Here is a 16290-nt window from a genome sequence, read left to right as displayed (position 1 = left end):
CGCTCTCCCTATTTTATCAGGTTCTCCAGATTAATCATAAAATTCCGATAACAAAGAAAAATTGCTTATCTTAGAAGTATTTTTGCGATCCGTTTTTTGTGGCTCCCCACTGAATGCATTTATGCCTTGTGGACAGTAAGTTTACAGTTATTCACGATCTTTCAAAGTGGCCATTTAAAAGTAGTAAAAGAAATCTCCCTTTTTGATTCTGAAAAGATGGATTGACAACAGCAAAGAAAAGCTCAAAGATATCTGTGATAAGGACAATGACCTTGTATAATACCAAAAATATGATGCCAAAATGCAGGAAATGCCACTTGAGAGAAACTAAATTTGAAAATTTCCTGGGGGGAGGGGCATGCCCCTAGACCCCCCAAGAGGCTCACACCTTTGGCACAAAATCCTATTTCCACTCTAAAGGTGTAGAATGTCTGCTCTTTGCGACTAGTGTCAAGGACTCAATCCCAGTGCCACTGCCACATGTATTGGGGTCATTGGGCTTTTCATAGCCCATTGCCTGAATAGACAACCCTTAACAGCATCCATGATACTGTTCATATATATGTATGTATATAATTAAAAAATATTCAGCTTAATTGCATATTATGTTATAATTGCATATTACTTGTCGCATTCACTTTGTGCCTGTAGGTTATGTTGGTGACAGCATTGTCAACTATCCAGGCACAATTTTTGTCAGCAGAATTACCTTGCAAAATGATACATTTCCATCTCAGAAAGCTAGAAAATGCATTTCTGAGAGTCTAATTTCAAAACATTTTTAAAAGAGCAAGCCCCTGCAACCCCTTAGAGGCTTGGCCTTTGCCCCTCTGTTATAGATTGACTCCTCTGGGAAATATGATTTTTATCCCCCCTCCCCCTCAGAAATCCCAGGCCTTCAATAGTCGAAGGAAGGGGTACAGATTGATAATGGATAACAATTTTTGAGGACTTTGCACAATGAGAATCTCAAACATGCAGTATGGAAAACCAAATTTATAGTAGTCTGGGTAACCGTACTATGTAAAGAAGAAATAAGCCTCTTAATTCAGTTCCCATGACTGTGAGGTACAAAAGGAATTTGGAGACAAAAGACAAATAAAAAAGCACCCTCCCTTCTCAACCTTCTAGGCATTCTATTACGGTATTTTCTGTAAATGAATGCTATTGAAGCAACAGTAAAAATGAAGCCTGACACAAAACTCTAGTCTGGACAGGAGTTTAATCCATGAGCTTTGTTTATTAACACAATGCTTTCAGATTGTAGAGTAATTCCTAGACCACCAGCTCCAAATCCTACTTGAGTAACCTGCAACTCTGATAACTTCTATTATATCTTATGCCCCAGTTCACCACTGAACCATTGTGCAGAGTTTTTCGGCAGGGGGGGGGCAGGGAGGGGGGAGGGGGGGTGAGTAAGTTTGTCTGAGGGTGCAGGATGCATTTCTTTTGAATGAAATAATAACAATCTTAAAACCACTATTCATTGCAGTGGAGGTGACTAGTGTGTTGCGTGGTAAGAAATAAGAGAGAATAAGAGAAACTATGGTGGTAAAGCATAAAGGAAAAACAGAAAACCAATAATAACTGCTGAGGCCAAATGCTGGCAGCCTGGCCTGGTCTCAAATAGTCTAAATGCCTGGCAGTCAAATTTTCACAACACTTCCACTAAAAGGTTCTTTCTCACTTCTTAAGGACATCTGATTATTATTTTTGCAAATATTATGAAAGTAAGTGCATCAGCACAATAAGGAAATTTGATCATTTTCCTCTTTTGTATTTTTTCTAATTAATATTCTTTTATCTCTTTTACACTTTAGAAAGGCTTATGACTCAAATGTTCTTTTTTTTGTCTCTCTGGACCACATGTATTGTTGCAAAGACCTAAACTAGAGAAAAGTTGGAGTCTGCATTTCATAACAATCTAAGATGGCTTACTAACCAGCCACTCTCAAGCCAGAAAGTTGTCTATCTTTCCTACAAAAAAAAAAACAATGCGAGTTGCTGCTTTAGACTCCTCCTATTGTCAACAGCAGATTTTTCTTTGTGATCTTGATCCCTAGTCCTTACTTGTTCTTATCACGTGGCATCCAACGGAAAAACAAAATGTTTATTTCCTATGTTACAGTGTACTTCTTTTACTTCCAATACCAATGACCTGGCAACTTCTTTTTCACAAATGCAAGCATCCAAAATATCCTACGGAGGGAACAGTGAATAGAAGCAGTGTGAAATGTGACAACAGGACTCCACCACAACTGGGATCTAATAACTGCTGTACACTGGGTGTTACCAACAGCAAGCTACATCAAAGTTTTCCTGTTTCTCAATTATCTTTCTATTCTTTTTCTTCCTTTTTTTCCTTATTGTGATCTATTACAACAATAAAAGTGCATGACTGAAAAGTATGCTGGTGCTTAAACAAAGTTAATTTAGCGGTTGTTTCACAAAACCCTGTACTAAACAATCCTCAATGTAGCTGAACCTTTTTTCTGAACGTTTGTTTTTGTGAACAGTGTAAAGAGGGCCAAAAGCTAACAGTGGAAAGACTTTTAATTTATTAAATCAACCCTCTTATAGGAAAAGCCTGAAACCCACTGATTGCATCAAACCATGGTTTAGGTTAGACCTTGTGCAAATAACTGGCCATAAGTGTTACAGTTTGTTAGGAATCTTTAGTTTTCACTATCACAAAAAATAATTGGTGTTGCAACTGTTATGCAAGTAATCAGTGGCTTATGTTTACCTGGAGTTTGGTTTGAATTTCTTCTGTCCTTTCAGAGCTGATGTCTCCAAGCAGCCATGCAATACTTAGATGAAATGATGGATCCTACAAATGGATTCATTTGATAAGCTTAGGTAGTATTCAACTGATAAAACAGAACCAAAAACACGTGTTATCAAGTGAAGTGCTTCACAAACAAGAGCACACAAAAGAAGACCAAAAACAAACCAAAAACTGAACTTACACAGAGAAATCCTGTTGAATAACTTTCATTAAACCAATGTTGATTCCACATTCAATATTACATTAATTTGAAAAATGTCAAGAAAAAGCCAATTTCAATAAATAAGCCTTCAAAATCACCAAAACATATCACATCAATCTCTACCAAGTTGACTAGTAAATGAAATACCTTGTAGAATGCTGGAAGAGAAAATTCTTCCAAGATATCATCTACTATGGCAACGATCTCTTTCAGCTAAAAAGTAAGAGTTGTTTAGCGCTAATGTTTCCTTTCCTTTACAAGGCAATGGCTTATTAAAAGCTATAAAAGTAAATAGGATTATAACAAAGATGGTACATTTCCTGGTAAGTCAAAACAATCAATTCTAAGTAAATAACAAATTAGTTCTATTGCAGTCCTTCAAACACATATACATATATATTAAGCAATTCAATCATCTGCATGAACCTCTCTGAGACAACATAATAGACTATTTGCAGCATTTCACTCTTTCTACCTTCAAGGTGTATTTTAATCTCAGTTTGTCTATATATATGTGCATTAGAATGTAAAGTCAACACCATAAAAAGTAACAGGTTTATTTTGATATATTAAGAAAATAAAGCTTTTCTTTTGGCCTGTCAACAATTGTTCCCAGGTTGAGTTGTCTTGTCCCCTGCCAGGCAAGCCAAAGTGTTAATACAAGAAAAGGCTGTCCCACCTGACAGTGTTACCCAACCTGTCTAACTTGCTATCACCTCCCCCCCCCCCCTGCTAAGATGACTTTGCCATTTTCATGTTAAAGGTTAGTTGAATTTTTCAAACGATTTGATTACTCTGACTGGGTTTCTTTGTGTCTGTTTCCATTCAAATTAATTATGAATAAAGTACTTCATTACCTTTTTATGTCCTGCAACTACTTTCAATGCTAAAAATGATCTGAAATTAACCACAGAATGTGAGGTTGTTAACGCATCACTGAGCTACAGCTGTCAAGACTGCAAGAAAATCATTTTAATGCTAAGAATTATCTAAGCCATTGAATTGCATGTTCCCTTCAAGGGTGCAGTTGATATGCTGGGGAATACTTGTCACAAGCAGTGTTAAGTACATCAATTAGTTAACTACATGAGTTCATCTTCAGGTAAAACAGTTTTGATTAGAGATGACATTTTGTACATTACCTTGTTTTTTCATCATTTGTATAGAATTCAGGGCACTGCAAGGTAGACCTAAAACTAAAACATAACACAAAATGGAATTTTCATATGCTATAATTGATCGATTAGGGTTCATTATACCACGGGCAACTCCCTAAGGTATTTACATTACAGTGGTATCATGCATATAATTTTCTTTACCAATACAAGCACAAGCACTGATTCTTGTATAGGCAAGTGCAAATTTACAATACTGCACTCTAAAAGGTTGCTGTGCCTGGGCTGTATTTCTTTTTATTTCTCCTTGAGCAAATCATGGTCAAAGAGATGGCCTTATTGAGCACACTTCGCAGAATGGCAGAATTGACAATGATTACTTTTATTATAAACTGACACAATTTGTTCCAATCTGTGTACGGTTCTATTGATATCAAAATTAGCACTATCTTCATATACTTGCTAAAACATTATGTATTTTAAAATGTATTTCATACTATGGTAGAAAGTGTTTGGACAAACAAAATCTTCTTTTTAAATGGGGAGTTTAAAACGTGAAAAGTACATCAAGATATGAGAGGTAATCATCTTGACTAAGCTATTCTAGTTTATACCATACCTTTGCACTGTACTGAGGCCATTTTTTAGCTGTTGTACAATTGGCTCAATCCAGTAGTGTCTGACTGGCACTGTTCTGGACACACTAACATGTAACTCATTACATGGTGTCAGGTGAACTTCGCCTGATATAATAGCGGCCAAACTTTCGACCACAGATACCACAAGGCTCTCAAAATAACTGTTGGTTGTGACTTTGCAGGTGAAACACAATCAATTATCAGTAAAAATTTGTTCACAAAATGTTTTACCATTCATAATTGTGTATATTAAAAAGTCTTGCAAAAAGCCACAATGCAAAAAGTAAACAAATTACCACTTTGTTGACATGTTTCACCAGAAAAGTATTTGAATATAAATCTTTCTGTTTCTCTGCCTTACCCATTCAACTTAAATATGCCACTACATTTAAGTTAAAAGGATTCACTGCCTGTTACCAGTTGTACAAAAGTACACAAATGCAGCCAATCACGCTGCCCCTTTCAAATTAAAGACACAGCATATATATTTCCCTGCAGAAGACATATGAAAATAATAACTAAAATAAAGTATTGATTCAGAGGAACTTACAAGGAATAAACACATGCATAGCCCAGTTACCAGGAAAATGAGAAAATGTCCTTATCCTTCCATGGTGTTTAGCTGATTCGTCTTCTGAGATGGGATCTGAAGTAACATGATTAATAGCAAAAATGAAACATTGCCCAAGTGTAGGTGAAAACAAGGGAATACTTTGAATTTGACAACCCACAAGCATTGAAAATTTGGTTAAAAAAATTTGATGGGTTTAAAAAAGGGGTTATGGCAATGTGAAGGTTTGAGGGTGTGTCTATACTCCATCTGATCATTTGAAACTTCCACCTCACACCAATCTCTTGTGAGCTACTATGTTATTTACAACCATAACTGACACATTCTTGCAAAAAATGAATGAGGCAACACGAACTTGAGCCACTACCACAGGAGAAAAGTCCTTCCATGAAAATGAAGGACAGAAGAGGTAGAAAACAACTTATTATGCCTTAAGATATGTGTAGCTCTGGTGTGTTTGGAAATAGTCAGAAGTCTTTGTTTTAATAAGGTCAACATATCCTGTGATTTACCACAATTGGCAGTAATGTTGCAATCTGAAAGGCAAATTTGTTGTTGTTGATGAGAGTACAGATGATGCTGCTGATATCAATGTGTCACAAATTGTGGTCAGGTTCTGAAAGAGTCATTTTATTTGATATCAATAAAAAAACAAATTAACAGTGGTTTGGAATGGCCTGCTGGGCCTCCTAAGGTCCACAACTCTTTGACCACTATGATGACCAACATCATTATCGATGAGAGTGCAGACCACGTTTAAAACCACTGTCAATCAGGTAAATGGTCCAGATATTCTGCCTCATCAACCAAATTCTACCTAATAGACATCCTGTGCATGAATCTCAAAGAAGCAGCATGGTTTGTACTTGATAAAAATTATATCAAATGGTAAGCTAAACACCTACTAATAGTATGTTTGTGGGGTGCTTTGCAATTGTTGTGAGAATAATGATTGCTTTGGCCAATTTGATGGAGTGCATTGTATGCTTGCATTGTCACCAAACATTGATGTCATAAAACATGTTTGTGGATATAAAAATTTCCTACCTTCTCTGAACATGTTCAATACTTCTTTCGGTAATGGCAAAACCTTTCTGTTATAAACAAATATTGTTTAGGTGTGAGTTTATATTTCAGATGCTTTATACTGAACATTACCTGACTGGCAAAAATATCAAATTCAATTAAAATTCCTATATGGGATATCAAAAGAAAGGAGCAAAGGTTACTCCGAGCAATTTCACAACCTTCCCTTTCCCACAGAGTCATAAAAACACAGCAAATTGCAGGTCTTTCATGATGAGAGTAGCAGCATTTTTTATAGCCTGGCAACACTGATTAAGTTTTCTCAGGCAAGGTAATAACAACAACACCTGTCTCATGGGTTTAATGTGCAATAATTGAGGATCCCTTTTTTACTCTACTTCAGTGAGGAAAAAATTTCTGCATACTTTCATGTATCATCAAGCACATGGGAAAAAGGTATAAATATGCATACATAATTAAGTTTCAGATTATATACCAAAATAATTTGGAAAACTGACCAATATCTACTCCCATCTTAATCAATCACTTTATCATTTTGTTTACCATTTTCTCATGAAGCTTTCATCATTTGAGTTCATAATTATATATTACTAATTTACTAACAGGATGATGTCAGTAATAATCAATTCGAAGCTTCAACATTCACCCCCCCCCCCGGCAACCCACTGGCATTTGACCATCATCGATGCCCAAGGGGGGGGGGGTTGTTTAGGGAATTTGAACCTTACCTGGCTGGGCTGACACAAGCACTAAGAGTTGCAACAGAATTAATTTGTCACCATCATTCTATAAGTATAGTAAAGCTGAGGTTGACTAAAAATTATTTATCATTTCTATGTAGGACCCCTTCTTACTTTCAAAAATTTGTAGGACTGAAAAAATTAAATTAAGCTTGCCTTTCTTCTTGAGTAATGCCACAATTCTCGCACCCGCCTTTTTCAGTTTTGGCCAGTTTAAGTTTCATGCTTTGAGATCCTGTTTTATTTTTAACAGCAGTCAATTCCTCCGCATCGTCGCTCGAGTTTTCCGATTCATCTGATCCATACGATGATAGTAGCTGAGACAGGCCATCCTTTGACATGTTTCTGGGACCGCTGAAGTTCGGACACTTTAGTGTGTAGTATTCGCTTAGTAGTACTCATCGTGTAGAGTACATAAAGTGATGCACTGAGAAACGAAACATGGCGGACAGCGAAATGGTTACCGATGTATCTACAAGTAAGAACTTTTACTCTTCCAGAAGTTTCTGAGAACTTTATCGTGCATGTTTCAAAACATAAGTTTCTTCCATAGAAACAGCTGTGAGCTGTGTATTTGTTTGTTCTCGAGATTCGGAAAAATCAAAACGTACCACGAAATCTGCGAAGCTTATACGTGGTATAACCTCATTATTCGTAAAGAATCTACCTTTAAGATGAATATTTCACAAAGCTTACAACTTAGAAGACTGATATTATCCAAGGTGAAGGATTCAAAAACTTCTATACTGAAAGATTTTACACCTTTATCCAGCGGCGTAATTTATTTCAGTCGGTCATATACATACGTCGTAAGATTTAAAGTCGTTAACTAATGGCGTAAAATCACTTAATATGAATGTATACCGAGTAGGTTAGTGGCTTAAAATCCCACATTCTATAGACTGACTTGTGTTAGTCACATAATACGGCGTTATCTAATTACCGCTTTTCACCGCTTTATAGAAACTAATGATATGACAAATGAAAAAATTTAACGCTTGCCTGCATCTAAACTTGCCATCCTTTGCAATTTTTCTCTTTTTTTTAATTTTTTTTTTTATTCTGGCAAAACAAAACTCTTAAAAGAACTTATTTTGCCATTTCATAACCCAAATTTTCTAAGTATGCTTAGGCATCAAAAAACTGTTTCTGTTTCATTTTGCATACCGCTATTTCTTTTCAGTTTTCTTCATAATACCTGCTTGGATTTTTGGTACCATTTTATTTGTTCATTAGCTTGTTGTTCTTCTTGCTGATTGTTAATTTTTGATGGAACCCTTTTACTGGATTTACTCAGAATTGTACTTGATCACAAAACAAGTCATAAGTAGACTAAAGATGGGTGACTTACAAAATATTCTCATGTTCTCCCAACATATGCTATAGGTTTATTATTTTGTTGAACCTGGGAAATGTGTGCCATTACCTAGTGGTAAATATTTCTCAGATATTTGAATACAGTTTGCTCACACAAATCAGCAGCTACAGCACATGGGTATGTTTCCTTTGTTACTTTTTGTTCACTGTTATTTGTTTTGTTTTAGAAGCACTTTATTCTGGCCTCCCAGAACATGTTCAACACAACTTGGAAGAACTTAGTCTTCAGGTAAGAGTGAAATGTCACTCGTGTTTCCTTCAGGAGGAGGGCTTGGAGTCATCAATCTTGTAGAACTTGATAAGTGGGGTGAGAACTGGTGATTTCTGATCAACACATTTGGTGAAACTGACTTTTTTATTCCTAATTCTAAACATTCTCTCTAAATATACTCTGACTGTAATCTATATCTTTCTGTTATTATTGTATTCAACACAGTAGTGAGATGAAACAATGTGGCTCTTAAACAAGGTCAGGGTTATAAAGCCTTTTGAGAACACCTACACTAAAGCTTCGCTTGAGTGCCTGTTCTCAGTGAGGAGTTTCTCAACTGAAGAAAGAGGAGTATTCCCTTTTTTCAAATTGAATTATGATCAAAAAGGACAAAAATTAAACCATCTTAATAAAAGTTTGAAAATAGGCTTTATGGATGTCACATTTGGTTATCTTATTACTTAATTTTATTGAGAAAGTGGACATGCTTTAAGAGTAATTTATTGATCCTCTGACACAAAGGAGGTAGAGGAGAAAGTGTCTGTCATGCTAAAAAAGTTACTTCCTCTATAGCATTCCATGGATTAAAATGTGTTCTCCTTCCCACTTTCCAATGCAGCCATTAAATTGTTCTGCTAGAAGCGCAGTAAAATCATTTATGGGAAGAGTGGTACAAAAAAATAAAGAGGATCTGGAAAGGAAACTGCGATATGATCCTGTGACTTTGGACAGGCTAAATAAACACAAGTCAAACAAGAAACCAAAGAGAAAAGAAATGTCCCTAAGAGAGAAAAAGAGTCGAGGCATTTACAAGATTTCTCCCAAAAATCAAAGGTGAACTGCACCTTTTATTGATTTCAAAAGAGACTACCTGTGTTAACTGTTAACATGAAGATCTTGATGGATTTATTATTATAACACAACTAGTTCTCCTAATCACCAACACAAACCTGATCAATCTGGTCACCAGAAATGAGAAATGAATTTGTGGTAAATTCAACTGAGCAAGACAGCACTTGACTAGTATATATATGACAGAATTTAGAAAGTTTTTGCAAACTTTAAGTTGAAATGGGAGGATTAGTAAGACTCACTTATGATTTTTTAACTTGATTTAACTAACACAATTAATTATTATAAACCATAAACAAAATAATGTGAAGCATATTTACCAAAGTTATGTTCAGTTTCTCTTCCAGTTTTGGCATGATATTTAGAGTGTGGAAGTGACACAGAAAGTCCCAAAATTTGATTGGTTTTCTTCATATCACTTCTCATGTGTCAGCTGCTAGGGCATGCTGGAAATTGGTGACACCCAGTATTATTTCAATGCACTTGTGAATATTAATATTGTTCTGGAATGATTTACTTGTTAGGTATGAAATGTATCTTCCTCTTCATGATTTATGGACAGGCTACATGCAAGAAATGTTAAACTTGACATCTGAAAGGTACCTTTTTGGCAAACAATTTTAAGTGCTCAATACCAATACCAGTTTCTTTTGGTGACATGCAACATATTTTTTTCTCTTCTTTGGTTAGAACTTGGAAAAAAATATAAAAGGTAGATACTACATGTATCTTGTTAGTGATGGGGCCTGCATAACTAATATTAAAGGAATTGCAAGAGAAACATCAGCTGTAACTGCTGTAGGCTAGTATGCTTAAGCAACAGGTGTTTCAGGTGTCAACATAGCCCTATGGTGTGATTATCTGGGAGGGGGCTGTTCTGACAACAAGCTTAATCTTTATCAAAGCATTGTAACATGGGAAAGTGAATGCATTTTTGCTGGTATTTCTCCTTCAACACAAATAAAAGACCTTAATCAATTAAGCTTACTCATCAATTTTGTCAGTGTTTGTCATCCAGACTGCAGTAATTGTGAAGAAGAGCTCCCTCAGAAACCCTTTCAGCCAACAGATAACCAATAGGCCACTGTATGTTGGCTGATTGTCAGCTGACAGGTTTTTTCAGGGAGTTTTTCTACACAATTACCCAGGTTGCTATACCTATAACACATGCTTATTTAACTGCCTTTTTCTATATTTTAGTAATTTGAAAGTTATATATCCCAAACTACTGCGTGCTGACTACCATGGGTGTATTCTCAAGGGTGAGTAAATTATTGTGTAAAGCTGGCTTGTCAGGGCTTGGTAATGGATGTTCCAGTCAGTACAAGGAGGTATTTAGACTTCACCTCCTGTTTCTATATATTGGTTAACTGAAATATGTGTATAACAATATATTTATTTGGGAGTCTCAACTTGTGCCTTTTACTCTATTGTTTTAACAAAGCTAAATTAGCTGTAGTAGAATATTGTGTGACTTTTCCCCATATGATGCATGTATCTGAAATTTTTTTACCCTTAACACCACAACATCAGTATGCATATTCTCCCTAATGTTCTCTATTTATTTCCTAAGGTGCTGACAAGGAGAATTTGTTTAACAATCAAGAGCTTTAGTTGATGATCATTTCTTATATTCTCATGATCTTTAAGTGTGATTCCAAATCACAGGGGGTGGCAGGGGTGATCTTGTAAAGAGAAATTAGATGCCAGTCACTCTTGGGGGTTAAAGGGTTGAAACACTGAACTAAGAATAATCTTGTACTTTATTTATGAATGTTTGAAATTCTGGGATAGTTATTATTGGCCTTTGATCAAAGGCTTATGAACTTGCAAAAATTATAATGCCTCGTGTACCTCCCTAATGGTAAGAAATGAAATATTTTAGTCTTTAGGATAATTGTGTCTTATGAAAGGCGCATTCCTCTGGTTGGGGTGAGAATTACTTGTGGACTGGAGTTAACCTTTTTCTCCCTTAATAGACTTAGATGTAACTTCTTGGGACTGAAATAAATAGTGTTAAACAGCTTTTGTATTTCTTTTTTTAACAGTGAGCAGATCCAAGTGTCCATCATACGTAGGAACATGTGGTATCTTACTTCAAGAGACAAAAAATTCCTTCAAGATTATCACAAAACAAGACAAACTCAAAAGTAAGTCTCATTAATGACACTGACCATAAGATACACCCGACACTCGTTTGGTTCTTGGTAGAACACGCATTTTATGTAAGATAATATTGTAATTTTCAACCCTGTCTTGGCTGAACAACACACACTTACAATGTCTTTCTCTTTGATGAAGCTTACAAATGGCTTTTTACTTTGTATCACATGGAAATTTGATTTAGGAATTCTTTAAGAAATTCAGTTTCAAGAATCTTCCTTTGCTCCTTCCTCTGTCTACTACACATTAACGTCAGTTGTAGTAAAGGTAGCTATATGCCAGTAAACAACATACTCGGTGATATGTTTTACGTTTTTTCATTTTTTTGCAAGTCTACAAAGTTTGATACCCAAGGCGCTCTGTGGTAACCTTGTGTAGAAATTCTGTAGAGGCTAGAGAATTATTAAATTCTCTGGTATCCAAGTCCATTTAATGCAAATGCGTCCTTGAAAGTCACTTTTTTCATACGATGCTCTAATCCTACTAGCTTAATCACGGATCTGTTGCTAAGAGATAGAACTTAAGCAGCTCTGTATTTTAATGATTTCGATTTGTCGGTGACGTCATCCACATGTTTAAGAGTTTTTTTTTTTTTTTTACATTCTGAATTGAAAATCTAATTTTTCTGCCTGCCATACGAATGGTACATCCATTTACGAGGAATTTAGTATTATCAACTAAGTTCATAACGTAAATTGGCCACCGTAAAGAGTTTCAACGTTTTCATTAGCCCTTCGTCAAAGCGATGACGAAGGGCTACCGCTCGAAACGTCAGCTTTGAAACTTACGTTGGCCAATTTACGTCATTAAATCAGTTGATAATACTTATTACCCTGTTATACTCTCCCACCGACGCAGCACCACAGTTTCTTTAGAAATTTACCCTCTTTGTACATCCATTTAGTTTCGTACTGTTTAATGCCAACTTGCAAAACCGGAAGTCCCTGTTGTAAATGTGTTCCACCGATTGAACCCCTTGTCTTGTACCTACCAGAGTTCAAATCAGAATTAAGTGCGATGTAGAACTCTTACATACATACGCCCATTTGTAACCGAGGGAAAAAAAAGAGAAATTTATAAACATGACAAGTCTATTCCTTGGTCAAGAACTTGAAGCCCTCATTGGCTTCTCTTGATTCTGTAGTGCTGAAGTGGCGTTTGTGCTCCTTAAAAAGAACCAGTTATTTGCTGCCAGATCTATATTTGCACTAGGAATTGACACTGTTAAAAAGCCTCCTCACTTTCGTAGAAAATTTAGTTTGTATGTCTGTAATCTCGACAAAAAGAGTCTTTCACAAGTCATATAACCGCAGTCTGAGCTGCGTGTTTAAAAAAAAACGAATTTGACGATAAATTTTACAAGAAACTGCTTGTATGTTTTAGTAATAAAACACCACAGGAGTCTTGAGGAAAAAAAACTTTTATCTGAGCTACACAGCTGGACAATGATTCAGCCGTTTACTTTTTGAACTTAAAGGTGCTTCACTCGCTTTATTAACAAAATGTGTTATTTTTTCCCCGAATTATGATACACTGAATGACAAAACAAAATGTCTTCACAATGGAACTTATAAAATGCTTTGTTACCCAGTTAGAGTTGTGTCAGTTACCGGAAGTGATAGTAAATTTTACTTAACTATCTTACTTAGCTGCAAAACCATGCTAAGTACATACTTTTTGCTTTTAATTTTCAAGGTAAATAATACACTCTGCACTGAATGTTCGCGAACCAAGCGCCGAGTTTATTCTAGCAACTAAATGTGAGAGACGAAAGTTTTACTTTTCCCGGAACACGCTTCTTAAAGCATTTCTTACGCGTGCGTTTTGCAATTGTTTCCATGAATGTGCAATATTTCCGGCTCTAGTGACGCTAAACATAGATTCTTTCCCACGGCTGGAAATTTTTTGTAAGGTCATACATGTTTTTCGTTGTGCTTGTTCAGAAAACACTGTTATTTTTCATCTTATCGGAATCTTGAAAAAAGTAAAGAGAGATGGTCAAATGTTATTTGCATCTGTTGTCAAGGGAAATATCTGATTGTTCACGTCTTCGTTTTTAATGTTTGTAAAATAATATTGAGCCCGAAATGGTTGAATTTTTTTGGTTACAAAGTTTGATAAGGTCTTTCTATTTCTGACTGAAATGAAACTCAGCGAACAGTAACTACTTGTCAAGCGGTAACGTAGGTTTGAAGCCTTGCGTCATTTTGAAAGGCCGAGTGCAATGTGCTAGTAACTAAGATAACCATGTAGTTTAGTGTTGTAAGATTAAAAGTCAAAACTCAAAACAAGCATACAAAAAATGAGAGCTAAGCCGGAAATATAATTATAGAACTTCATGCAGGATCAGAGTGAGAAATATTGGAACTCCTCGCTGAATGATGTACTTGAATACCCCAGGGTGTTCCTGCTCTGTTTATGCCTGTGGGATATCAACGTGTCATGCCCATGGAGAGAACTCCTTCCTTGCATATGAATAAAAGGGGTAATCTCTAAAGAAACTGTGGTGCTGCGTCGGTGGAAGAGCATAAAAGGGTAATTTAGTTTTATCAACTGAGTTGGTAACGTAAATTGGTCACCGTTAAGAGTTTCAAAGCTGACGTTTTGCCGGAGTGTAAGCCTTTCGTCAGACGTCGCTCTGACGCAGAGCTAACGCTCGAAACATCAGCTTTAAAACTCTTTACGGTGGCCAATTTACGTTATGAACTCAGTTGATAATACTTAATTATCCTATCTAGCAAGCCAACGACGTCCCTGCGCTACCTCTGGCCCCCCTAGTAAAACGTTTGCGTTGCACGTAGTTACGAGTTTATAGGATGGAAGCAAATTGGATCTACCTTACTTCACTGAATGCAATATATCATAAGCCCTTGACATTTTAGTGTCGTTTTCCTGTTTTAGTTTTACATTTATATTCTTATTCCTATGTTAGCCTTTCCCGGGCTCTTAGTCAGTGGAAATGAGCGATTACGATTGTTAGGGAAACGGATGCCTGAGCACTGATGCCGCCGCCATTGACTGAGAGACTGGCAGAGGCTATGTGTGGTTGTGATTCTATATGTTTTGATGATACATAGCCAAACAACGAGTTTCTTTTTTGTTTATGTTCAGTGATTCCTAAAGCAAACAGTGTTTTTACATTTGAACTGGGAGGATTTGAGTTCACGATTCACGGAAGTCATTTCTGCTTCCGATCTAGTGAGCGCTCGGCAAGGAGATTCAAACCAAAAGCGACAACAGACTTATAAACATCCATCTTGGACAGATTTTCCAGTCAACATTGTTCCCACAGCTGTGGTGCCGTGATCACAGAAAGTCCTACAAAGAAGGAGTATCTGAGTAATCACAAACATGCCTATGAAGGGAATTTGTAATTTTGCATAGAGAACGTTTTTAGTGTGCATGCTAAATGTCTTCAGACTTTGTAAAAAATTTGAATAAACATTACATTTTGCATTACATTTTGGTGTTGGTAATGATGCTAAATGAATTTCGGTGCGCCCACAGTTTTCAATGCAGAATAGCCCTTGGCATGTTTCACCCTCAGTTCATGCACTACTTTTGACATCGTGGGACTATTTTCATGGAAAAATTTTTTGTGTAAGAGGAAATTATTTACCCTTCGAATAGCCTGTTCCAGGCCGTTAGTATGTGAGCCGGCGAGCGATTGAAGAAAATGAGGGGAAACTGAAAACTGCCCGCCCAGTCCTCCTCCTGCTTTGACCAATACCCTGCCACATAATATACCCATACCTCCCTACATTGGCCACTTTCCTCAGTTTCTAAGGGGGCCTTTGTGGATTGGTTAACATTCTGTTTTTCTTCCTTGACAACTGGAGACGCAAAGACAAACTGGAGAGAATGATCGAAAATAATTATAACAATGATAATGATTATAACGATAGTAATAATAGTAATAATAAAATAATAATAACGATAACATGCTTTTGTGCACTTGCAACTAAACGAACTCTATTTGGACTTCATGTTATTTCTATTTCGTTTATCTATGATAGTTCTACGAAGAATTAATACTCCGCCGAAGCAATGAAATATTAGAGGCGGTCGTGATCATTGCCAAAGACGACTCAAGCTCCTAGCAGGCAATTCTTGAGTTGTTTAACAATACAGAAGTTCTGTGTTATGAATTCTTAATTGCCAGGAGCGTGAGGAATTTGTAACATTAGAAATTAAGTTAAGGTGGCAATGGAACATTCTAGTTAAACACTAATTTGAATGATAATCATTCTCCTGCACATTTTAAACCATATTTTCCTCATTTTTTAGCCGCTAACAATACCGGAGTGATTAACCTAACCTAATTTTCGATTTCTAGCATACTTTTCGTGCTAAGACTCTCGGAGGTTAAGTGTTTCCACAAAAAATCTTTCCTGAAATGTGAAAAACTCACAATAAATGGATGTAAATAGTTGTTGTCTTGAATACAGATACCGCCAAAAATATCTTCAAGAGGTCCGTTAGACAAACGTTATTCTATGTTTTGTTCAACAGGGCGGGAGATATGTTTTATATGTCATGTTTTTTGTCACCAAACTCAACGAGCTCTAACCGTCCCCAGCTATTGA

At 36.3% G+C, this 16290-nt stretch overlaps 2 protein-coding genes across 3 annotated transcripts; one reads left to right on the top strand and one right to left on the bottom strand.

The window, feature by feature from the left end:
* Nucleotides 1-1376: 1376 nt before the first annotated feature.
* LOC131786633 (U6 snRNA phosphodiesterase 1) lies at nucleotides 1377-7482 on the bottom strand. Its single transcript, XM_059103690.2, has 9 exons — nucleotides 7258-7482; nucleotides 6362-6408; nucleotides 5294-5389; nucleotides 4725-4917; nucleotides 4133-4186; nucleotides 3848-3887; nucleotides 3138-3203; nucleotides 2747-2830; nucleotides 1377-2199 (listed from the first exon to the last, which is right to left on the bottom strand). The coding sequence occupies exons 1-9, from the start codon at nucleotides 7440-7442 to the stop codon at nucleotides 2080-2082; spliced, it is 885 nt and encodes a 294-aa protein (XP_058959673.1). The 5' UTR covers nucleotides 7443-7482; the 3' UTR covers nucleotides 1377-2079.
* Nucleotides 7483-7485: 3 nt separating this feature from the next.
* LOC131786634 (ribonuclease P protein subunit p29-like) lies at nucleotides 7486-15165 on the top strand. 2 transcript variants are annotated; one of them, XM_059103692.2, is made up of 7 exons: nucleotides 7486-7579; nucleotides 8646-8707; nucleotides 9309-9523; nucleotides 10066-10140; nucleotides 10742-10803; nucleotides 11590-11691; nucleotides 14816-15165. In XM_059103692.2, the coding sequence occupies exons 1-7, from the start codon at nucleotides 7543-7545 to the stop codon at nucleotides 14950-14952; spliced, it is 690 nt and encodes a 229-aa protein (XP_058959675.2). In that variant the 5' UTR covers nucleotides 7486-7542; the 3' UTR covers nucleotides 14953-15165. The 2 variants fall into 2 exon arrangements, with proteins under 2 accessions (XP_058959675.2, XP_058959676.2); XM_059103693.2 differs by having other exon boundaries at nucleotides 7540-7579; nucleotides 8649-8707.
* Nucleotides 15166-16290: the final 1125 nt, after the last annotated feature.

This window comes from Pocillopora verrucosa, chromosome 3 (genome assembly GCF_036669915.1).
Source record: "Pocillopora verrucosa isolate sample1 chromosome 3, ASM3666991v2, whole genome shotgun sequence".
Lineage (NCBI taxonomy): Eukaryota > Metazoa > Cnidaria > Anthozoa > Scleractinia > Pocilloporidae > Pocillopora > Pocillopora verrucosa.
This window is presented reverse-complemented; position numbering and strand designations above follow the sequence as displayed.

What these genes read in the sequence shown, in the direction of transcription:
- LOC131786633 (XM_059103690.2), bottom strand. Translation starts at nt 7,442, where the DNA reads ATGTCAAAGGATGGCCTGTCTCAGCTACTATCATCGTATGGATCAGAT. An exon ending in TATGCATGTGTTTATTCCTT is followed by an intron (nt 4,918 to 5,293) that starts GTAAGTTCCTCT and finishes TCACCTGCAAAG; the next exon opens with TCACAACCAACAGTTATTTT. An exon ending in ACAAATGATGAAAAAACAAG is followed by an intron (nt 3,888 to 4,132) that starts GTAATGTACAAA and finishes GGTTAATTTCAG; the next exon opens with ATCATTTTTAGCATTGAAAG.
- LOC131786634 (XM_059103692.2), top strand. Translation starts at nt 7,543, where the DNA reads ATGGCGGACAGCGAAATGGTTACCGATGTATCTACAA. An exon ending in GGTTACCGATGTATCTACAA is followed by an intron (nt 7,580 to 8,645) that starts GTAAGAACTTTT and finishes GTTTTGTTTTAG; the next exon opens with AAGCACTTTATTCTGGCCTC. An exon ending in ATTTCTCCCAAAAATCAAAG is followed by an intron (nt 9,524 to 10,065) that starts GTGAACTGCACC and finishes TTTACTTGTTAG; the next exon opens with GTATGAAATGTATCTTCCTC.